The sequence below is a fragment of the Salvelinus fontinalis genome, chromosome 1, assembly GCF_029448725.1.
Source record: "Salvelinus fontinalis isolate EN_2023a chromosome 1, ASM2944872v1, whole genome shotgun sequence".
Taxonomy (NCBI): Eukaryota; Metazoa; Chordata; class Actinopteri; order Salmoniformes; family Salmonidae; genus Salvelinus; species Salvelinus fontinalis.
Genome location: NC_074665.1, coordinates 77,336,226 through 77,360,759, shown reverse-complemented (window position 1 = coordinate 77,360,759; position 24,534 = coordinate 77,336,226). Strand labels below are relative to the sequence as shown.

Here is a 24,534-nt window from a genome sequence, read left to right as displayed (position 1 = left end):
CATTTCTGTTAGTCACATGTCTGTGGAACTTGATCAGTTTATGTCTCAGTTGTTGAATCTTGTTATGTTCATACAAGTATTTATACATGTTAAGTTTGCTTAAAATAAACGCAGTTGACAGTGAGAGGACATTTCTTTTTTTGCTGAGTTATATGAGTCTGCAGTTAATGATAATGCAGAGGATTTCCCCAAGGTTGCTGTTGACGCATACCCATAGTTATTGGGGTCAAAGTTGTCTCCACTTTTGTGGATTTGGGTAATCAGTCCTTGGTTCCAAATATTAGGGAAGATGCCAGAGCTGAGGATGATGTTAAAGAGTTTAAGTATAGCCAATTGGAATGCGTGGTTGTATATTTTATCATTTCATTGAGGATACCATCAACACCACAGGCCTTTTGGGTTGGAGGGTTTGTATTGTGTCCTGTAGTTCATTCAATGTAATTGGAGAATCCAGTTTGTTCTGGTAGTCTTTAATAATTCATTCTAGGATTTGTATTTGATCATGTATATGTTTTTGCTGTTTGTACTTTGTTATACAGCCAAAAAGATTGGAAAAGTGGTTTATCCATACATCTCCATTTTCTATACACAACTCTTCGTGTTTTTGTTTGTTTAGTGCAGGGGTCGGGAACCTATGGCTCCCGAGCCAGGTGTGGCTCTTTTGATGATTGCATCTGGCTTGCAGATTTAAAAAAATAAAAAAAAAAGTGAGTTTTTTTTTCTTTTTTTTTTCTCCCCAATTTTCGTGGTATCCAATCGCTAGTAATTACTATCTTGTCTCATCGCTACAACTCCCGTACGGGCTCGGGAGAGACGAAGGTCGAAAGCCATGCGTCCTCCGAAGCACAACCCAACCAAGCCGCACTGCTTCTTAACACATCGCACCTCCAACCCGGAAGCCATCCGCACCAATGTGTCGGAGGAAACACCGTGCACCCGCCCCCCTCAGTTAGCGTGCACTGCGCCCAGCCCGCCACAGGAGTCGCTGGAGCGCGATGAGACAAGGATATCCCTACCGGCCAAACCCTCCCTAACCCAGACGACGCTAAGCCAACTGTGCATCGCCCCACAGACCTCCCGGTCGGGGCCGGCTGCGACAGAGCCTGGGCGCAAACCCAGAGACTCTGGTGGCGCAGCTAGCACTGCGATGCAGTGCTCTAGACCACTGCACCACCCGGGAGGCCTATTCTCACTTGTTTTAATCCATCCATCGATTTTTCACTGCTCATGTCCTGTTCAGGGCTGCAGGAGCAATTGTCCATTATTTTAAGTAAATGATACTGGCCTACGTTGGCCGTTGCTAGGTAAAACAGGTAAACGCCTCCTTTTGAATCAGTCTGCTCGGTCATTAGCGCAAAGCTAACCCTTCGACGAAGAAGATGGCGAAAAGAAAAAAAGATGACGAGTATCGTACATTTCAGGACGAATGGACCGAAGAATTCGCCTTTGTGGAGAGAGCAGGTTCTGCGGTGTGTCTAATTTGCAATGACAAAATTACATCGATGAAACGGTCGAATGTAAATCGGCACTTTGACAAATTCAGAGGCTTATTATACTGACATTTAGTTGAATTCACTTTTAAAATATATTATATGGCTCTCACTGAAATAAATTTCCAAATTATTTGCTTTCATGGCTCTCTTAGTCAAAAAGGTTCCCGACCCCTGGTTTAGTGTGTTCCAATGTTCCCATAAGTGGTTATTCTGTAGATTCTTCAATTACATTGAGCTGATTTCTGACGTGCTGTTCCTTCTTTTTCTGTAGTGTATTTCTGTATTGTTTTAGATTCACCATAGTGAAAGCGTAGGTTCGGGTTTTCTTGGTCTCTATGTTTTTGGTTGGATAGGTTTCTTAATTTCTTTCTTAGGTATTTGCATTCTTCATCAAACCACTTGTCATTGTTGTTAATAATTTCTTAGGTTGTCTGCTTGACATTTTTAGATTTGATTGAGAAGTCAAATATTCTGTTTAGGTTTTCTACTGCCAAGTTTACACCTTCACTATTACAGTGAAACATTTTGTTCAAGAAATTGTCTAGAAAGGGTTGAATTTTGCATAACTGTTTTGTGTTGATTTCCACACCACTTTCCTTCCAGATATAGCATTTCCTAATACTATTCAATTCCTTTGGCTTTGATGCCTCATGATTCTGTTCAAGTAGAGTGTGATTTTGTTGTGATCTGATAGGCGTGTCAGTGGACTGACTGTGAACGCTCTAAGAGACTCTGTGTTGAGGTCAGTGATAAAGTAGTCTACAGTACTACTGCCAAGAGATGAGCTATAGGTGTACCTACCATAGGAGTCCCCTCAAAGCCTACCATTGACTATGTACATACCCAGCATCCGACAGAGCTGCTGGAGTTGTGACCCGTTTTGGTTGGTTATGTTGTTGTAGTTGTGTCTAGAGGGGCATATGGGGGAGGGAATGCTGTCACCTCCAGGTAGATGTTTGTCCCCCTGTGTGCTGAGGGTGTCAGGTTATTGTCCAGTTCTGGAATTTAGGTCGCCACAGACTTGTACATGTCCCTGGGCCTGGAAATTGTTGATCTCCCCCTCTAGGATGGAGAGGCTGTCATCGTTAAAGTATGGGGATTCTACTGGGGAGATGTAGGAGGCATACATGAGGACATTTTTCTCTGTTGAGATAATTTCCTTATTAATTTCTAGCCAGATGTAAAATGTTTCTGTTTTGACTAATTTAATAGAATGGGTTAGGTCTGCTCCACAGCAAATTTGCATACCCCCTGAGGCTCTTCCCTGTTTCACACCTGGTAGTTTGGTGGATGGGACTACCAGCTCTCTATAACCTAGAGGGTAACCAGTGGGTCCGTCTCCTTTATACCAGGTTTCTTGTAGGATGGCAATGTCTGCATTTCCAATTTCTTTGATGAAGTCTGGGTTTCTGTTCTTTTGGCCATTGGAAGATGACCTCAGACCTTGTATAGTTCAGGATGAGATAGTAAAGGCTTTGTGTTCCATAGTGGCTAGTGTTGTTTTGTGTGGTTTAGGCCCGAACCATCACAGTAGGTGTGAGCAGAGCATGTTGAGCATCTGATACATAGCTCTTAGGTCGCAGGATGGAGCTTGGGCAGGTGTAATAGTGGGGGACTGGGCCTGTTACTCTGCTCACGGACTGGGCATATGTCCTGCTGTCATGTTGAGGTCCTTGCCGCAGTGGTGGGGGGCATGGGGTGGGCAGAAGGGGCATAGGTATGATATGGAGGAGGCCTATATAGTGTGGCCAGGGTTTGCTTGGGGTGGTCTTAGTTGGTTGAGGTGTGGCTGGTGATGCTGTGGTCTTGGTGTAGGTCCTCTTGGCGTGGGTTCTCCTGGTGCAGGTCCTTCAGGAGGGGGTCTTGCAGGTCTGGGATGATGTCTCACTGGTCTGGGTGGGGTGTCCGTTGCTCTCTCTCTCCTTATCAATTCAATTCAATATACATTTAAGGGGCTTCATTGGCATGGGAAACATATGTTTACATTGCCAAAGAAAGTGAAATAAATATTAACAAAAGTGAAATTAACAATAAAAAATGTACATTTAAAATTACACTCACAAAAGTTCCAAAAGAATAAAGACATTTCAAATGTCATTCGTTGCCCTTTTCTTGTGGCAACAGGTCACACATTTTGCTGCTGTGATTGCACACTGTGGTATTTCACCGAATAGATATGGAAGACAGAGCAAGCGTTCCTCCCAACCGGTAGTGTAGGGGTTAATTAATCTCCTGACGTCATTATTCCTGGGGCGGTGACCTATGGTGGGCAGTTAATGCTCGAGGGGGGACAGGGAAAGCAAGCCTGGCTATCAAGTCTCAGGACCTACTTTTAAACGCAATTTTGAACAACACATTCAACATGTATTTCGAGACGCACACTTAGAACGTTTTTAAAAATATTTTTCAATTGTCTTGTACTGGATTGCATTGTTACGCAAGGGTAAACTTATTAGTAAAAGGCTCAACGAATGGACTTTGGGTTGGTGTCTTTTTTGCTTTCGTTTCCTGACATTTATTTGTGTGGTGAATCCATATGGGTATTAGCTATATGGGTTGTATTGGCGAATAGTTGATCATCAGTATTTTATCCTTTAGTGCGCCAAATTGCGCCTTTTACGCATAAACTCGTCGGAACAGTTTAAACTTGATCAAAGGTCTGCGACAGGCGCATGTAAACGCCATGGACTTTTACGCATGTGCTAAATAGTTAAGGGTTGCTTATAACTCAGACCGTGTGTTTTTGTCCGTTTGTCATCTTTGAAATGGGCACAACAATGTGCTTCTGGAAGTCTGAAAATCTTGACGTGCTTGCGGTAGGACGCGTGCTGGAAGAGAGGGTGTGTGCCGAAACTTGGGAGTTTTTCTGCTACCAGTAGTTTGATAGTGGTAGGTTCCTTTTAGAGGTAAGAAAATGTGCAAATTCTGACCGGATGAGCCGGGACTCGATGTTAACCAACTAGCTATCTCTCCAAGCAGGGGAAGGCTTTTCTCTCAATATCTCTGTCTCAGATCCCTTCATATCCGGCACGACTACAGTCAGATATTTAAACAAAACAATAATGTCACGGGGAAGGTGTGTTTTCGGTATGTGTGTGTTGGGGAAGGTGGGGGGCATACATGTTTACGGTCGGGCCCCCACCCCTAATAAAAAAAGGTACCAAAGCTCTATAGCTCTGTCCTGGACCAGGAGGGAGAAATGGGTATTGCGTTACGTTCGTGTTCATCAATTTTCTGTTTAATGTCAGCGCGCGAGCTTCATTGTGGCTGAGGGACGCGTCATCCAGCCATAAATTTGCGATTATACAGCATCGAGGAGACTGCTCAAACGGATTCCGTCTCGCGCGCACACAGGCACAGGATCCGGTGTTTCTAGAACACTACGTTTAGAGTTCGAGTTAACGGAAAACGCCAGTGACTTCAGAAGTTATTTCTTTGGAATAAATAATCCTAGGAAAGGTTCATTAATGCGATTATCGTTGAATAAATCAGTGATTTTATGATAGGCTAGTTTATAGTTAGATTACACTCGCAGGAATTGTATGTCTGTTTGAGGATTTAAAACTTCAGGAGGGTAAGGTTTTAGGCCTAAACCTTATCTATCTTTTGTTTTGTTCTCCTTTTCTACATAAATCCGATCCCCTGTGTTATGAATACAGTTTTATAGCGGACTGACGTTTTATAGGTAGGTGTTTTCTACTTTACACATTTTGATTCATCATTTTCACTGTTAATTACAGAATATAAACAAACGGCTGTATTTTGCACGGATGTCGTTTTAAAACGTTGATTAACTCTGACATAACGGCTTGAATAGACAGGCGTGTTTTAGACTGGTTTAGATGTTTTTATGTTGTCATACACGTTTCCAATTAGGCTATGCCTTTTTTAAATTGATTGCAAATGCTGTAAAGACATGAATTAAAATCACAACACATGATTTATTTATCTATACTGAAATACTTGTAATGTTTTACATTGCAGTTTTTATCAAATACATTGCTGCTCATTGTATACGATTCAAATATGCACTTTTGCCGATTATAACACTGCAAAAATTATTTTAGCATGCATTTATTTTCCCACAGTCTCTAGCAGCTGAAATATAACATTCGTAGTAACAACCTTCTGCCAATTGTTCCAGAGTTGCTATTTATTCACCTCTTATAGCACAACCTGTATGGCAAATTTGGAACGCTACTGGCCCTTTTCCTGTCCTGTATTTGCACATTGAAACATTTGACATTTTGAACACCTTTATTGTAGACTGCCTAAATCACATCGGATGACGTTAGAGTATGCCTATTAGTGGGGCCTACATTCACAGATCAAGGAGCCTGTGTTGTCATTCATTTGTAGCCAATTTTTAGGTTTGGATATGACTGTGTGAGCCAATAAGTGTATGTCGGCCTCATTTAAAAGATAGAATATTGAACATCTTTACTGATTTGGCATGGTTTTGGCTGGGAGCACATCTCTTTGTGTTATAACCAAAATTGTAATGTATGGTTATAAGCCAGGCACTTTATCCCCCAGAAAACATTTCATATGGATTGTTTATTATTAAGGTACTTGGTCACATACACACTCCTAGTCGAGAAAGACAGGACGAGGCTGTGATGCCTAACCATCTAACTATGTAAAGACGGTTGGTTGCTTTCTTCGCGCAATTGGGTCCTTAAAATAGTTATATATAGTAATGGTGATGCGATGAGTTGATGCGTATCTGATGAACAGTGCATCATGTGCAAAAATAACAGCTCGCTGGTTCCTGAATCTCCATCACACTCACACACACACTTATTTAAAATATCAGTGGGTGAAGAAATGTTCAGGTCTTATAGTTGCTTATTTCCTGAAGTTGGGAGAGATTTAACCCAGAGATAGTAAACAATTTGCATGTCGACATTTTGTTACTCCGTTGTCTTAGCACATTGAGGTTTCATGCAGATACTGTTTTATGTATGTTATCTGTCAGAGTGGGAGAAGCCTAAGTGATTTGACAATTATTGATTAGCTAATACAACATGCGATACAACATGCAATACATTTGTGGCATAAGGCCTTAAGTGACAATTGTTTTATTGTATATTTTGTAGTTTCACTTCCACAACAACTAAAATGAATTGTACAGTTTAAATTGTAAAACATGATTTCAATATAAAATGATCCATCAATAATACATTTGATTTTTGCCTACATTAATTACCAATTAATGAATTCTGACCTTTAATAATGATGACATTTTGAAATGAACCAACTACATGCCACAACAATTAAAGGCCCAGTGCAGTCAAAACTAGATTGCCTGTGTTTATATATATATTTCCACACTCTGAGGTTGGAATTATACCATGAAATTGTGAAAATTATGATAATTCCCTTTTAGTGTAAGAGCTGTTTGAAAAGATTGAGGTGGGATGGAGTTTTGCCCTGCCTGGTGAAATCACCAGCGGTAAATTAGTTAATAGACCAATACCAAAGAGAGTTCCAAACCTCTCTGCCAAAAAGAGCTAGTTTTCAGTTTCCCCCCCCACTCAGACCACTCCCACACAGTCCTGGTCACATTATTGCTTGAGAAATTGCTCTTTGCTAATAAGCTATTTTTGTTTATTTTTGACATTTTCATTGAAAACAATCACTGTAAGGTACTTAATTGTTATTGAGCTAAAAGCGGCTGCATTGGACCTTTAATATGTTTCATTACATAAATGATGACATTTTATAATGAACCACACATGCATGATCCAGTAGGCTCCACCGGCTAATACTTTCACCTTAAATCGATAAAACAATAGTTTGAGCTAACCAAAGCTTTTAACATGTTCATGTTGTTATAGTAGCATTTTATTTTGCGTAGTTTGACGTTTAGCTTCTTCTATAAAAACCTGTTATAATGAAGGAGGCATGTGACATGTATAGGAGCTGGGCCTATACTCACACTAATGGGGTGCAGGTTTGCTTCTATCGATAACCGCCCAAGTCTACCGGCTTCAGAATTACATATGATCGTAGCTGGCTTCCTGCGCAATGATGTTTATCTGGTAGGCCTGTAACCAATTGTGATGTTCTGGTAACCTGTCGGCGTATAGTAACAATATATTGCCATCTAATAGCACATATATTCTATCCAGTCATGCACTTATTGTATTCAATTGCACGTTTAACTTTTAGGTGGGAAATATTCATTTTTTCCCCCTCTTTGTCATCGACGACCGCGAAACGCTTGCCTTGACCATTGGCTTTACCTTCAATTTAGGCCTACACTTTATTAATCTGTCCACATAAGAACGAGCCTCTTCTTTATCCTCTTCCTCCTCCTCGCCGTCCTCCTGCATTTGAAAATCATGGCATAGCATATCTCACATCTTCTGTAATCGCAGGCCTAAACAAATCGTGCCCGATCATTACATTTACATTACATTTAAGTCATTTAGCAGACGCTCTTATCCAGAGCGACTTACAAAATGTTGTGTGTGTTGAGTGTGTGTGGGTGTGAAGCCAGGGATGTCATATTTTTCACTTGGTCATATTTTACATGACGCAAGTGTAAGAAGCTTTTTTCTTTGTAGACCCGTCCCATGGCCATTCTCCTCCTTGTTCTCCGTTAAGAAGGGAACGCTAATTTGCTTCCCCTGGTCGAAGGATGCCAGTAAAACTGCTCGAACCCTAATTAACGACAACGATAGCTTTGCTGAGAGTCTACGAGGTGTCCAGATGAAAGCACGGTAACTTGTAGGTGTAGGTCTTTGGTCCATATTGGAAACCTCTTCACACGTCAGCCACATGTATCCGTGGATCTCCGGTATATTTCATCCCATTATATGTGTCCATGTCTACGGACACTGTTATGGCCTAAACTGCGATTCCTATCTGTGTTGCCGTCCCGTTCAAGAGTTTAATTTAGGTTATATGCATGCTTAAGCAAGCTACGCTATTGGAGGATTGACGGAACATCCAGGTAGCCTAATACAGGTAGCCTAATATACTCTATACAGTATACACGGGGGCTTTAGAAGGCTGCTTCATGTATGTTCAAATGCTGATAATGAGGACGTGTTACATGAGGACGACCTCGGTAATGGATAGCATTCTGCAGTATAGGCTATTGCCTAAACCCATTGTTGTTTCGCAAGATGTCGAAACGCTGAAACAAGCTGGCAATCTGCAAGTTTGCGAAAAATTTTTTTTATGTTGTCCATGACATTAACAATTTATTTATGATGTTTTGTGGTTCATTTCACTTTGGTGACTTGTAATATAATTCACTCGCCGCTGAAAATGTAGATCTTGGCTATTTTGGATGGTCACCAAAATACATTAATGTGCAAGAAGTATTCAGCCAATCTAAATCTGTAAAAATGAGGTTCAAGAAAACATTTATTACTTTAAAAAATATATGTTTATAATAAGCTGAAGAAAAACAACTCAATACTGCTAACATTGGAGATATTTGGTTTCCAACCATTCCGGTGCTGTAGCGTTCTTTCCGTTTTAGAACATATCGGTGATGGCCTGTTGTGACGTAGCTATCTATCACGATGACCAGAAATAGCAGCTTCTCATGCACACACTGAGCTGAAAAGGTCACGTTGCTTTTATGTAGGCCAAAGTTCTAGTCCATCATGTCATCTTTTGTGTCCTCGCCATGGTCTTGGGGACCTGCACATTGGGTGCATTAGGCTATAGCCTACCAAAGTTGAATTTATTGATAGATGTAGGCCTAAAAACACACAAACTGAAAAGTTGCTGAGTTGCAGTCTCCACACACCCTTGTTGAACACTAAACCATCAAAATATAGGGCTTAATGTGTATAAATTACTCCCATAGCTCCAGACATAGCCTGCACACACATTTAATACCTTTTTTTCACTAAATATTATTTTAGTAATATCCGCAGAGATTTCAATAAATCGAATTTCTATATTTCAGTCGGTCAGTAATTTCATCCACGTCTCGGAGGTATCAGGCTATGCATTTAACTTGTTAAGGCGTTTCCCTTGTGAAAGGCCCTGTTTGGAATTCGTCATCATTAAGGGACATCAGGAATATTTTCGTGAGAATAGAATTGTTGCCCGCTATAGGGGGCCTCTCGTAGAGACCTCCAGTTGGCCCTCATTTACCTCCCCAGGCAGTCAGTGTGTTTCCCGTCGACTGCAAATTGCGCTGATAAATATGTAGCTATACCCGCACTAAGTTCTTTCAGCTTTACCTTAGGGCCAACGCACCTATACGTGACACAACTTATTTATTTAGAATACCCTGTCCTTTTACACTGACACGTGCGCACATGCTACAAGCAGCAAGCTCCCTTTACATACAGAGATTGCCTCGAGCGCTGAGGCGAGCGAACTGTGCAGCGCGGACGTTCTTTGGTTCTAGAATGGTCATGGTGAGAACGCAGGTCAAACAGAAAGACGCTCTTCTCTCCAGCGGAAATGAAAACTCCAGCCTGGGTTTTTGGAAGTGGGCCTTTCCTTGCGAAAAAGCGCACCGCTCTATTAGTTTGGGTGTGAGAGTGGAAGGGAAGGGGGGAAAGTGTCAGTCAAGAACGCTTCATTGCTCGAGGACAATCCCTCGCGCAGGACCGGTCTGTTTCAAGAGCAATCAGTCAATCCGCATTAATTATCCGCGCGCCCCTTCGGTATAGGGTAGCTCGCGCTGGCACACGGACAGGAGAGAGATGAGAAGAGAAAATAAAAGAGTGTGTGTGCATGTGCGTGTGTGTGTGTGTTATGCTTTCTATACACATCGAGCAGGCGAGCACCCACCCAACCCCCACCTTTTAAGTGAAAAAGAACCAATACAAACCAGGCAGCAAAGGGCTTTTTCTTGTCACTAAATAAATTAAATGCAGATTTCTGTTTTAAGTGCGGGACCCCTTTTGTGAGGCTATGAACATAATTCTGTATTGTCCCGATGTCATTAGTTTTAAAGACAACCGTGCTAGAGAATGGAATGGGAGCGTGAGGTTGGAAGGTGATTTCTTCGGGGGAAATCACAACGATATTAATGAAAATGTTATATTTTTATCTGTAGAGGAAGGCGCCTCTGTTTATCACTGAGCATGCACCTCCTAACTCAATGAAAGCATGACATTTAGGTTGAATAGAAACTGATGCCTATATATCCGACACTACAGTGGTTTTACGAATGTAGTATCTCACGGGCTTCGTCTGTTTTTATCTGCCAAATGGGCACTATATTTGGCACATTTGGTGCGGCACAAGTCTGTCCTCAGAATATCGATGATCAGATTTGGACCTTTCCCATCTGGCACAGACGTCAATTCAACATCTATTCCACGTTGGGTTCAACTTAATTTAATTGAAAAGACGTGAAAACAACGTTGATTCAACCAGTGTGTGCCCTGTGGGTTTAGTCAAAGCGTAGAGATCGTATGTGTCTGTGGGGGATGACGAATCCAACCCATCGACAGGCCACTGGGGGTCAGGACCCATGGAATGCGATGTGCATATGTAGATTGCAGTGTGAGCGAACGATTCAATTATGGATTATGCGCAAAAATCTATTCGCTTTTATATTATTTAATTAATTATTTAATTTGTTGCCATACATAAAATACTAATTTCTAAGCTACATTTATTTGCATTGCCGTTGTCCAGGACAGACAATTTTGGATGTTGTTTGATACTGCTGGTCAGATGTTGGGATTGGGGTGTTTGTTGTGGTTTTACCAAAAGGAGATTGATTGAATAATGCAGATATCAAAAGTGAAAATCTAATCTTTTTTCTGTCGGTCTGCTCATTAGATCTACCCCAGAAATGCAGAGATATCATCTTTCTCTGGGATTTTTATGTTGTCTAAATTATGGTTTTGCAGTCAATTATATCATTATTGTTTTTTGGGTACATTACCTCTTTCTTTATTTAGCAGTTAGACCTAAGAACATTTATAACATGTCAGTCAAATGTCACCAGTGTTATAACCTTGCGTAATAAACTATGATACATTTTCATTACTATTATCATTAGGCTAGTATTATTAGCCTGTGTTTAATCAGTGAATTTAATGATGAAATCCTCCACCAATAAAGCAATATAGGACCGTTCTGAATGACAAGAGATTTAGCCTATTCTTAGAGAGAACATGTTTCTAAAAATGTTTCTCTGTCCATATTTTCCACCCTTATTGATATAGACTATTGTTGATCTTTTCTTGTAGCAAACAATGTATGTAGCTAATCCCAATTCATGGTAACAAGTAAACCAACACCCATGTGAGGTGTCCTTGAACAGTTATGGTAATAATCCAATTTGCGATTGTAATTTATTTAAAAACGTAAATATCCACTTACTTTAGCATGGTTACTGAATAGCTGCAATAAAAACGTACGCGAACGTTTTAGAAACACGGATGTAAAGACATGAGGCCAACGTTTTCTACCACATAATCACTCTTGCGCTCCATCTCCGCGTATTTCTTTAGCAAAAAAAATATTTTTTGCGGTTTGTATCTTGGAAAAACAGCATTCTCATTTCCAATAAGGGCTAAATAGTTGTTTCCTGTCATTGAAGCCATTTTACCTTCCATTTTCTCTATGTAACGTTGTTATTCCATCGCATTAATCCGCAAATCTAGCCTCTACGTTTAATAGAACATGTAATTTCCCCCTTTTTAACGTATTCTCTTTGATTTAGTCACTCTTGACACCACTTTTGCTCTGGGGCCAACGGGGTTCGCCGTGTGGGCGCCTTGAAACAGCCCCTCCTTATCTCCTTTCATCATTCAACCCGGGGCCGCCTTGAAACCGCAGGGCCAGTAATTGCTTTTTTCAGTCATCCCAGTGCGGACTGGCCAGCAGCCAATCAGAGCCTTGTTTACACTTTGTGATTGACAGCTCTCTGGCAACATGCCAACCAATCAGACACTTTACACAGACCGAAGGCTGGAGTTTTAACCCTTTACTTCCAGTTAAAACAAACTAGGAATATTAGCTTATAGCTCATGATTTTTTGCATGGAAATACGCAAGGCCATATCCTTCCTTCTTTAATTTACTAAATTAGTGAACTGTGAGCAAAACTAACCCCGAGGACAGTATATTTCATTGTGATTCGATTTCCCTAAGTGTGTGTGCATGTGTGTCATGACAGTAAACATAAACAGACACCAAAGTTTTTACTTCCCCAGTAATTTAGTCTATCAGAATCAAATTTGACTTCCTCCTGCATTTCTGTTGATCTTTAATTGTTCTTTAAGCTACTATTTGGCCTATATTTAGCTTATTTTACAAATACATATTTGTAGGCAATTCATAATAAATGGGATACTCAGGTGTAAGCCATTTTATTATACGTGTTTATTAAGGTTATTAAGCAAGTTATAGGCATAAATAAATTAAATTAGCCTGATTAAACTGATAATTGAAAACATTTGCCTATTTCTGGTGACATAAGTAAGGTCTAAGTGTGAAGCTTTGAAAAAAGAAGGTTATTGTAAAATAATACAAATAAAAACTGGTACGGCAGGTAGCCTAGTGGTTAGAGCATTGTGCCAGAAACCAAAAAGGTTGCTAGTTTGAATCGAGCTGACAAGGTAAAATTCTGTCGTTTTGCCCCTGACCAAGGCAGTTAGCCCACTGTTCCTAGGCCGTCACTGTAAATAAGAATTGTTCTTAACTGACGTGCCTAGTTATAAATAAAAAAATATCCAAAAGAAAAGTATTGTTTTAACGTAGTTTGGTGATTGACGTGTAGTTCATGTGATCACAAAATATTCTGTGGACTTTCTAATGATCAAAAGTCGTGTATTTTCTGCTGTTCGCTCACAGAGCTGGGCTGTGTTTGGATGATATCTCCCGACATTTGCATGCTACGCTCTGGAAAGGGTTATGCTCTGGCAAGGGCTAAAATCAAACGCCCGCCGTTTTGTTTTAGGAATCCAGCAGCATTCCTATTGGTTCAGGGCATCTTCCAATCAGAGTTTCTGTTTATCGCGGGGCGCGCCTCACGGACACGCTTCTCATTTTATTTATCAAACCAATGGGAGAGCGCGTTCCCCTACTGTCCCTCCTTCGCTCGTAGTTGAGTGGCACTAGCGGATACAGTGGGAGAGTTTCTGTGTGGATGTACAAGCTTAGATTCACTAGAAGCCTGTACTTCTACGATGCATCTCTATACCTCAACTGCACACTACAATCTGCAGACTAGGATGTAACTATTTCCACATGTTTTCCTTTTTGTACGCCGCTTTTTTTCCTTTGTATATTTTTCTAAAAAAAAATTTAATCATTAATTGTTATGCAAGGAATAACTTACCAGTAAGTAATTTATTTATTGTGTCCATTTTGAATGTGTGTAATAATAAACATCTATACTTTCAACTTCTGCTTTTAAAAGAGTCTTTGTAGTAGAACATTTATGGGTTATTTTAGACTGCGTAAAGACAAGATGCATGCATTTAAATCACAAGGCACATATGTTCTATTGCTTAGTAGTAGTCAAGTAGTATAGTAATATAATGAAAGTAACAACAATATTAATATTTCTAACAAAATAATAATAATTATAAATAGTACAATGACAAATACTATAATGACTATAGTATATAACAAAAATGCATGAGAATATAGCCATTTTAATATTTGTACTTAAGCCAAGTGAAGGTTCCTTCCTTATGCTGTTGACAAGCTGAACGTTGATTGTTGTATAGACAATAATTGTTATTGTACAATTAAACAATCATCTACAAAACCTCTCTCCTGACGAGATGAGGTGCCACGTTTAAAAAATGATTATTTTAACAGAATTTAAATGATTTTGGTTCTATGCATAAGACGCGCTTTTACGCGCGGTTTAGATACCACTAATAATGGATTATATTGTAGTTTTGTTGTTTTAATATCAGTAGGCCTATTTGATTATAGGCTTGGCCTACTGCAGTTTTTCACAGTTGTTATCGAGGGGGCTTTGCCAGTAGACAGCTCTTGCCGAGTCCCACCAGGCAGGTTTCGCTGTGCACATATGCTTGGAGTGTCCCTCATGGAGTGTGTCTTTCGCTTAACTGGCCTTTGAATATCTTGATTTAGTATCCCAGTTATGGTTTGTGACTTCGCTTTACTGCAAAATCGTGAATTGCAGCTCTTGGGCCTAACGTAAAGCCGTGTAGTAAACAAATAACAGTGATGCCCTTGTGAGAGTGTATTATTTTTCAGAAGAGTTTGTGCGTTCTATGCCCAAAATGCCTTCGTTTTATTACAATCTCATCTCATGTGGGGGATTGGGAAGAAAGGAGAAATTCGTGCTTGTTCCACCTCAGTGTTTAGGCAGGCTTTTCGTGTATTGCCATTCGGCTGGTAGTTTTCGAAAGGTTTTTCTTGTCTCCTGATAGTTTGACCCTTTGGGGCAGCGATGGAGGAGGGGGGTAGGAGAGAAAGACTGTCTGGCAGAGAGGAGTGGAAGGAAAGGAAGTCTCAGCGTCTCCTAGCCTACTCCCACGTTGATCCCAGATTTAAATTAGGCCCAGGCTACCTGTTTTTTAATCAGATTTCAATGTGTTTTTTTATGTGATGGCCTCTAATCAGCTCAGTGACACCGTTGAAGGACGGTAGGCCTAGGGTCCTACATTGATTGTAGATGTTGTTTGGTCGAAATGCATAGCTTGAGTGGCTTCGTGTTGACTTGGAATGTAAACATTTTAGACGTTTGTTTACGAGGAATAATGTAAAAATATTCTGCGTGAAATGAGAGGAAGCGATGTATCTTCGATTGTTGCAAAATTAAATTCCATAATAGTTTTTTCATGGTTCCACTATTACACATAAAGAAAATAAAACACTTTAAAATTTTCACTCTGAAAGCACCTTTAGCCTTTAATGTAACTATTTGATTAAAAATAGAATAAAAAAATGTGCACGTTTAAAATGTAATTATTTTAATATAATTTAAATGTATTTGGTTCTATGCATTCTAAGACCGTTCTTTGTAACAGAATGAAACATGTTTTTTTTATCACATTGTGAGGCCAAGACCATTTTTCAACGATTGTCAACATTTTGAATGAAAATACACTCTAACACGTCATGCTCAAGGATTTGGATACATGTGCAAATCTCTCACTGAGCACCGTGCGCGCACGTGCACACACACACACACACACACACACACACACACACACACACACACACACACACACACACACACACACACACACACACACACACACACACACACACGCACACACAGTCGTCAGTAGCCTATGCTGCCTGAACATATACGCCTCTGCTCTGTCGTTGAGAGAGGCTTGTCTAGCTCAGAATTCCTGAACGTTTCAGTTTGACTACCGTTCTGGAGTAGAATGTTCGATGTATACTTTTCTCCTTGAAATAGCAAGAGAACCAGTTGGTTTAGCTCGCCATTTTATATTTTCTTTGTTCTCTTACCTTGGATTTTGCTGATATAATTGAAGTTCACCAATCACCGTATCAGTAGTGCCTGAATGGAGGTGCCTTCGAAGCGGCCTAATACATTGCCCAGTGAGATGTGTTTTGTGAACACAGGCCCACCTATCCAAATTTGAGCTCCATGGGGTGTCCCATTGAACTGAATGACTAGGGGTATAAGGCACATATGAGTATGTTGATTCCCATTCCTATATTTATTGCTTACGTCTCTATCCCCGGCGGTAAACGTAATGTAGTTGGTGTTGTTATTAGACATGTCCTACAGTTGCACCCACCCATACATGCATTATAAGTGATTACCATTGTGAAAGGGGTGAAAGGCAATGTTGACTTAACTATTAAATTACCTTTGCGATAAACAAGCGATTTCAATGCCTTTTCTCAAGCACATTCAGGCTATATATGCCAGTAAAGAAAATACACATTTACAGACATAAATGAGCCAGTCAAAATTCACGGACGTGACAGAATTGTCCCAAGTCTAACAAAATACTATAGCTGATACATTTCAATATATTTATGCCTACATTTAAGTCTTAATAGTATTTTGTTTACATCGACATATTTATAATGCAGCCTATGTTCCTTTTGATGATTTGCAGTAGGCCATGGTCAAGGAAGCAGTTTTGATGCTTGGAGTTTGAAAATTACAAAATTGGTCTGTAATGGACTGACTGAAAGATCAAACATTTGCTTCAGGTGAGATATGGACGAACGTCTAATTCCGACGTGAGACTGAGAGATGGTAGACCCCCCCCCCCCCAGACTGACTCATCTATAGGTTTCAGAATACACCGAAGTAGTATAGCTTTATTATCCCCTACAGTGAAACAACCCGTAGTTTAAGATGAACACTCCTTTTGTTGTTCCGTTTGTAGCCATCCTGCTCTTTCTTGTCTGCCATGAAGACGAGTAGGAGGTTTGAGTCTGTAGTCTACGGTAGGCTACTGTAAACTGGGTAGACTATTAGTTTTGGGGTTTCATTTAGTCAAACATTTTAGCATTCTTTTACTGATACTTAAAAACACTTAATGTTATACTTTTGTTATGCTAGGAAATAAAGTGTAGTTGGCAACATTAGACAGGATGCGTGTGAGAATTACACGCCTAAATTGATCTTTCAGAGATTTTGTCCCATTGTTTTCGGTGCATTGACGTGGTCTTGTGTTTTCTCTTTGTAGAACATGACCGGGACATACTTTTTGGTGGGCAAGGCAAATACTCGAATGAGTTCAAGACGACCTATCCGAAGTTCATAAAAGGGATTATTGCATCTAGGCAGCGTTCGATGCTTCTGGCTTTTCCTCTGGATTTGGGATTTATTGCTTCTCGACAGAATGGAAAGCCGGGATTTCGCTCCTCCACACCACCTCTTGACAGAGCGGGGCGCGTTGGTTCACCACGCCTCCTCTCGGATAGCTTCTGGCGGCCGAGGCACCGTGCAGCACCCCGCTCACTTCCAGCCTGGAAAATACTTTTCCTCTCACATCGCCAGGGCACCACATTCAGGTTGGTGTGAATACGAATTTGTTGGAATATAAGATTAATTGTACGATTTTATAAAAGGGTCTCTGGTGTTTTTGGACTGTTTGAAAGTGGGACGGAAAGTGCGTCTCCCGTGGTAAATTTAACCCTGCCGTTTGTCAGGGACGAACGAGAGTTTATTGGAAAAGGAAATGAGTTAGACGATGTGGTCATTCTCGAAATTAGGAATTACTGTGGACTCTTGATATTTTATGTTCCAGTTTTAGTCAATGTTATATTTTATTGAAACGTTTCTAGCGCTGTTTCTTACATACCCTGTCAGAACCGAGTGTAGGCTACTTTAATATGAAAAATAAGCGTGCATTTTATAAAAGTAAACACAAAATAAACTTAATTTGTTAAATTACAGATTTAGTGAGACTAAGCCTATTCTAGACAATAGGATTTGTAGTTAGAACACAATATACAACGTTATTATATAACATAGATTATTACATAATTCAGAAATATTATGGGATTATTCAGAAAGAGTAAGGGATTATTAGGCCTACAATACATTATTTGCTTTCAAGTGACATGGAATCTTTCCAAATGAAGTTGGATAGTTTCACCTCTCAAAAATCTGTTTAGTTAAATGGACTAATCCTAATGTTATAAATGGGTTTTAATCCATTTGTAACTTTATGTTGCCTCATTGACCATCAACCGTTTGTCATTTGCTAAAATTATTGTTGTATGTGCGTAGGCTAGGCTACTGTAGACCTATTCCCGTGAGCGTGGTGCGTGTGGAGGAGTGACGTGCGAGCTGTTGCGTTCCTTTCCGTCTCGGTGAGGCCCCGGGACTGTCCTGATTCCGAGACCGGGGGTCAGTCGGTAGGCGTGGAGAGGAGCTCGCGCTAATAGAGGTGCGCGTAATACCAGACAATCCGGTTTCTATATTGAGCGCGGACGTGACGGGCGAGAATGGTTTGACAGTGCATGCATTAGATTTTAACAAGTAGCTTTGGTATCATGTCCTAAAGGAGGAGGGGAGGGGGGAGTGAAGGTGTGTGTGTATGTATGTGTGGTGTAAGTGAAGGCTGGGGGAGGGGTGTCTGCTGCACCTAATCATGTGGTGAATCGTAAAACCGAGCGAATGCGTGTATAAATATAAAACCTATGTGTCTTGAGTGAAATCACATTAATTTCTTGTTAAACGTTGAGATACGAACTAGCTATGTTGGTCTAAATGCATTACGCTTATCAATTAAATTTGGAATTTGAATCGTTTAGTATGCCAGGCCATCTTTGTAAATACACATTTAGTGACTATACCTTCTGAATAGTTGAATAAAGATTTAATAAAGTAAACATGAAAATTATGGTTAAATTGACAAATTAAATACAGACTGAATTTATTCTCACCACTTTTATGGGCATTTTACAGCAGCAGCACATGGTATTTAGCTGTGCATTTGAGAGCGTTAGGCATTGTCTGCTCTATTTTCTTGTACAGTAACTTTGCTGGTGAAGCTATCTTATCACAGAGTATTATTGTAATAATAATAACTATATGAATTGCATTTTTATAGTCTTTTAGCGTTTATATAGCCTTAAAGTGTTTCACATTGTATGTTATTATATTTAGAATGCCAGTACTTCAGTATTGCTTCATTATTCCTAATGGATGACTGACATTCTGATGGGGATTGTTTTTTGGATGGGGTTCTGTTGTAAGGGGAGTGGGGAGGGGGGCACTTTGTGTTGGGCACCCCTTGAGATTCAGATAGCTGTCTGCCTGGCCCTAGGCCACTGGGCAGGGGGTTGATGTGATGTGTGGTGCAGGCAGGGCAGGCGGGGGCGTCAGGGGGGAGTCAGGGGGAGGAGGAAAGGTTTTTGGGGGTTAGTTAGATCTCCTCTTCCTGGGACGACTCTCCCCCAAAACACACATGCAAACGCTCACGCACACACACACACACACACACACACACACACACACACACACACACACACACACACACACACACACACACACACACACACACACACACACACACACACACACACACACACACACACACACACACACACACACACACACACACACACACACACACACACACACACACACACAGATTCACCAATGTTTTGCATCTGCAGCAGGGTAATTCCAGAATCTTATGAGGAAATGGTGGGGAAAATGTCCTTATTTTATCCTCGTTGTTTTTGCTAAATCTGTATATGATCCATCTATAATGTCCACGCCCTTATAAGGATCCGAATGGTGTCTGTTGCACATGATGAGGTGACTAAATTGCTGTTATCACTATTATATAGCATAGCTATAAAGACCAGCCCCTTAGATGAACACCAGTGATATTGTGTTGTCTGTGAGGTTCATATCTGAACTGGGACCATTTGTCATTCTATTCCTCATATACATTTTCATCTGTCTCTCTCTCTCTCTCTCTCTCTCTCTCTCTCTCTCTCTCTCTCTCTCTCTCTCTCTCTCTCTCTCTCTCTCTCTCTCTCTCTCTCTCTCTCTCTCTCTCTCTCTCTCTCTCTCTCTCCTCTCCTCTCCTCTCCTCTCCTTTAGGCTGTAGTTGTTTCAGTGCAGATGAGAGTTGTGTCTAGTCTGTAGATAGATGTATAGTTGAACAGGTGTGCTGTATCATGGAGGGTGTGGCTGAGCCTCCTTGCACAGGTGTGTCACTTTCAGAAGGTGTGGATTAGTGGGTGTGTGTGCACGCGTACGTTTGAGAAAGAAAGAGGCTGGCACGCACGCACGCACGCACGCACGCACGCACGCACGCACGCACGCACGCACGCACGCACGCACGCACGCACGCACACACACACACACACACACACACACACACACACACACACACACACACACACACACACACACACACACACACACACACACACACACACACACACACACACACACACACATACAGTCTTCTACAGCTGACCTTGTAGCAACACACAATTCAGTCCCATTCAAAATCCTATTTTCCATAACCTCTAAACCCTAACCTTAATCCAAAAACCTAACTTTAACCCTTAACCTAACACTAGCTCCTAATCCTAACCCTAAGACTAACCCTAGCTCCTAACCCTAACCCTTAACGTAATTCTATCCCTAATCCTAAACCCTCTAGAAATAGCATTTGATCTTGTGATGACTTGCAAAATTGTTCGTTTCTGATTCCCACAAGAATAGTTAAACACTTCTGCACATGCACACACACCCTGAAAGCCCGCTGGACAGACAAGGGTTTCCTCTCTGTAGCAGCTTGGGCTTAGTGCTGTAATAATCATGTTCAGAGAGGCCTGCAGACCTGTCTGTCAGATCCTCGTTGGCTCTCTCTTTCTTTAATCTCTTGCTTTTCCTCTCTCTCTTCTTTTCCTTTTTCTCTCCCTCTCTTCTCCTTTTCTCTCCCTCTCTCTTCTCCATTTTCTCTCCCTCCCTCTCTTCTCCTTTTTGTCTCCCTCTCTCTCTTCTCCATTTTCTCTCCCTCTCTCTTCTTCTCCTTTTCTCTCTCTCCCTCTCTCTTTTCCTTTCTTTTTATTTTTTTTTCTATTTAAAAAAATAAAAATAAATTTCGCCCCCTTTTCCCCCCAATTTTCGTGGTATCCAATCGCTAGTAATTACTATCTTGTCTCATCGCTACATCTCCCGTACGGGCTCAGGAGAGACGAAGGTCGAAAGCCATGCGTCCTCCGAAGCACAACCCAACCAAGCCGCACTGCTTCTTAACACAGTGCGCCTCCAACCTGGAAGCCAGCCGCACCAATGTGTCGGAGGTAACACCGTGCACCTGCCTCCCTCGGTTAGCGCGCACTTCGCCCGGCCCGCCACAGGAGTCGCGGGAGCGCGATGAGAGAAGGATATCTCTACCGGCCAAACCCTCCCTAACCCGGACGACGCTAGGCCAATTGTGCGTCGCCCCACGGACCTCCCGGTCGCGGCCGGCTGCGACAGAGCCTGGGCGCGAACCCCGAGACTCTGGTGGCGCAGCTCGCGCTGCGATGCGATGCAGTGCCCTAGACCACTGCGCCACCCGGGAGGCCCCCCTCTTTTCCTTTCTCCATAAGTGCTGTGTCTCGTTATGTCAGCACTGGCTCCTACACTGTCCTGTGTGTGTGTTTGCTGTGTGTGTTTGCTGGGTATTTGTGTGTGTGTGTGTGTGAGTGTGTGTGGGTGTGTGCCGTGTGTGTCGTGTGTGTGATTTGTGTCCGCCTGTCTGCCTGTCTGCCTATCGTCCTGTCTGTCTGTCTGCCTGTCTGCCTGTCTGCCTGTCTGCCTGTCTGCCTGTCTGCCTGTCTGTTTGTGTGAGAGGTAGACCAGACACATAGAGTTAGCAAACGGAGAGACTCGTCTACCTCTCTGGGGCGGTGTGTGTTGGAGATAAGGGTGTGTGTCTGTCTGTGCCTTTAGATGGAGGAGAATGTCCTCTGATCATAGTTAAGGCTAGCTGTGAATCTAGAATAGTTCCTCTACGGCAGGGGTTCCCAAACTTTTTCCCTCAGGCCTCCCTTCCAGCACATGTATTTCTATGGACACAAGCACTGTTCATGACACAAACTGTTCACACCCCTTTTGTTGGCGGAGATACAATTTTGCAGGTTTAAGGCTTATTTCCTGCAATTCTACACATGATGCCATGGGGTGCAGAGAACATTTTGCAAGTTTAAAGCTTTAAAGCTTATTTTTTTGCAATTCTATACATTTTGCCATTTCTAATGTTTATTCATGTGATATTTGAGTGACTCAAACATTACAACAATATCCTTGGGATAAAAAAACCTAGCTAATAAAGGTCAGCTGACATGAGCTAGTTCATCTGGACATTTCTGACAAGTTTTAAATAGCTCTCTAAGGTGTGCAATGGTTGACATAACAAGAAGAAAACTGATGATGCACTACTCAACTTTGAAATTGCACCTTATGCAATCTACTATTACAACTTTTGAGAGTAAGTTGAAAGATGGCCTGAGTTCCTTAAAATATATATGTATATTTTTGGGGTGGGGGGGACCCCTGTTCCCCCCAGGCCAACCCCTCCCCCCACAGTTTGGGAACCACTGCTCTATAGGAGCAGGGAGAAGGTGTAATGAACAGTCCTTTAGGAAAAAGGTGTGATGAACAGTCCTTTAGGGAGAAGGTGTAATGAACAGTCCTTTAGGGAGAAGGTGTAATGAACAGTCCTTTAGGGAGAAGGTCTAATGAGCAGTCCTCAAGGGAGAAGGCGTAATGAACAGTCCTTTAGGGAGAAGGTGTAATGAGCAGTCCTCTAGGGAGAAGGTGTAATGAATAGTCTTTTAGGGAGAAGGCATAATGAACAGTCCTTTAGGGAGAAGGTGTAATGAACAGTCCGTTAGGGAGAATGTGTAATGAGCAGTCCTCTAGGGAGAAGGGAGAAGGCGTAATGAACAGTCTTTTAGGGAGAAGGCGTAATGAACAGTCTTTTAGGGAGAAGGTGTAATGAACAGTCTTTTAGGGAGAAGGCGTAATGAACAGTCCTCTAGGGAGAAGGTGTAATGAACAGTTGTCTAGGGAGAAGGGAGAAGGTGTAATGAACAGTTGTCTAGGGAGTAAGGAGAAGGTGTAATGAACAGTCCTCTAGGGAGTAGGTGTAATGAACAGTCCTCTAGGGAGAAGGTGTAATGAACAGTCCTCTAGGGAGAAGGGAGAAGGTGTAATGAACAGTCCTCTAGGGAGAAGGGAGAAGGGAGAAGGTGTAATGAACAGTCCTCTAGGGAGTAGGGAGAAGGTGTAATGAACAGTCCTCTAGGGAGAAGGGAGAAGGTGTAATGAACAGTCCTCTAGGGAGAAAATGTAATGAACAGTCCTCTAGGGAGAAGGTGTAATGAACAGTCCTCTAGAGAGAAGGTGTAATGAACAGTCCTCTAGGAAGTAGGGAGAAGGTGTAATGAACAGTCCTCTAGGGAGAAGGGAGAAGGTGTAATGAACAGTCCTCTAGGGAGAAGGTGTAATGAACAGTCCTCTAGGGAGAAGGGAGAAGGTGTAATGAACAGTCCTCTAGGGAGAAGGCGTAATGAACAGTCTTTTAGGGAGAAGGTGTAATGAACAGTCTTTTAGGGAGAAGGTGTAATGAACAGTATTTTAGGGAGAAGGCTCAATGAACAGTCCTTTAGGGAGAAGGTGTAATGAACAGTCCTCTAGGGAGAAGGTGTAATGAACAGTTGTCTAGGGAGAAGGGAGAAGGTGTAATGAACAGTTGTCTAGGGAGTAAGGAGAAGGTGTAATGAACAGTCCTCTAGGGAGTAGGTGTAATGAACAGTCCTCTAGGGAGAAGGTGTAATGAACAGTCCTCTAGGGAGAAGGTGTAATGAACAGTCCTCTAGGGAGAAGGGAGAAGGTGTAATGAACAGTCCTCTAGGGAGAAGGGAGAAGGGAGAAGGTGTAATGAACAGTCCGCTAGGGAGTAGGGAGAAGGTGTAAGGAACAGTCCTCTAGGGAGAAGGGGAAGGTGTAATGAACAGTCCTCTAGGGAGAAAATGTAATGAACAGTCCTCTAGGGAGAAGGTGTAATGAACAGTCCTCTAGAGAGAAGGTGTAATGAACAGTCCTCTAGGAAGTAGGGAGAAGGTGTAATGAACAGTCCTCTAGGGAGAAGGGAGAAGGTGTAATGAACAGTCCTCTAGGGAGAAGGTGTAATGAACAGTCCTCTAGGGAGAAGGTGTCATGAACAGTCCTCTAGGGAGAAGGGAGAGGGTGTAATGAACAGTCCTCTTGGGGGCAGGGAGAAGGTGTAATGAACAGTCCTCTAGGGAGAAGGGAGAAGGTGTAATGAACAGTCCTCTAGGGAGAAGGGAAAAGGTGTAATGAACAGTCCTCAAGGGAGAAGGTGTAATGAACAGTCCTCTAGGGAGAAGGGAGTAGGTGTAATGAACAGCTGTCTAGGGAGTAGGGAAAAGGTGTAATGAACAGTTGTCTAGGGAGAAGGGAGAAGGTGTAATGCACAGTTATCTAGGGAGAATGGAGAAGGTGTAATGAAAAGTCCTCTAGGGAGAAGGGAGAAGGTGTAATGAACAGTTGTCTACTGAGAAGGGAGAAGGTGTAATGAAAAGTCCTCTAGGGAGCAGGGAGGAGGTGTAATGAACAGTCATCTAGGGAG

General features: G+C 41.8%; 1 protein-coding gene across 6 annotated transcripts in view; it reads left to right on the top strand.

Annotated features, from left to right (window-relative positions):
* The first annotated feature begins 4,056 nt into the window (after positions 1–4,056).
* The window catches only part of LOC129858529 (BAH and coiled-coil domain-containing protein 1-like), a 241,545-nt gene continuing 221,067 nt past the window's right edge, over positions 4,057–24,534 (top strand). For 2 of the 6 annotated variants that reach the window (XM_055932074.1, XM_055928090.1), the window contains exons 1-2: positions 13,518–13,777; positions 17,101–17,428. In XM_055932074.1, the coding sequence (XP_055788049.1) occupies positions 17,257–17,428 (172 nt within the window). In that variant the 5' untranslated portion in view covers positions 13,518–13,777; positions 17,101–17,256. Of the gene's footprint in view, positions 4,400–4,684; positions 5,179–13,517; positions 13,778–15,916; positions 16,619–17,100; positions 17,429–24,534 lie in introns of those variants that run through there. The other 4 variants (XM_055930490.1, XM_055928897.1, XM_055931243.1 and 1 more) reach the window with 4 other exon arrangements.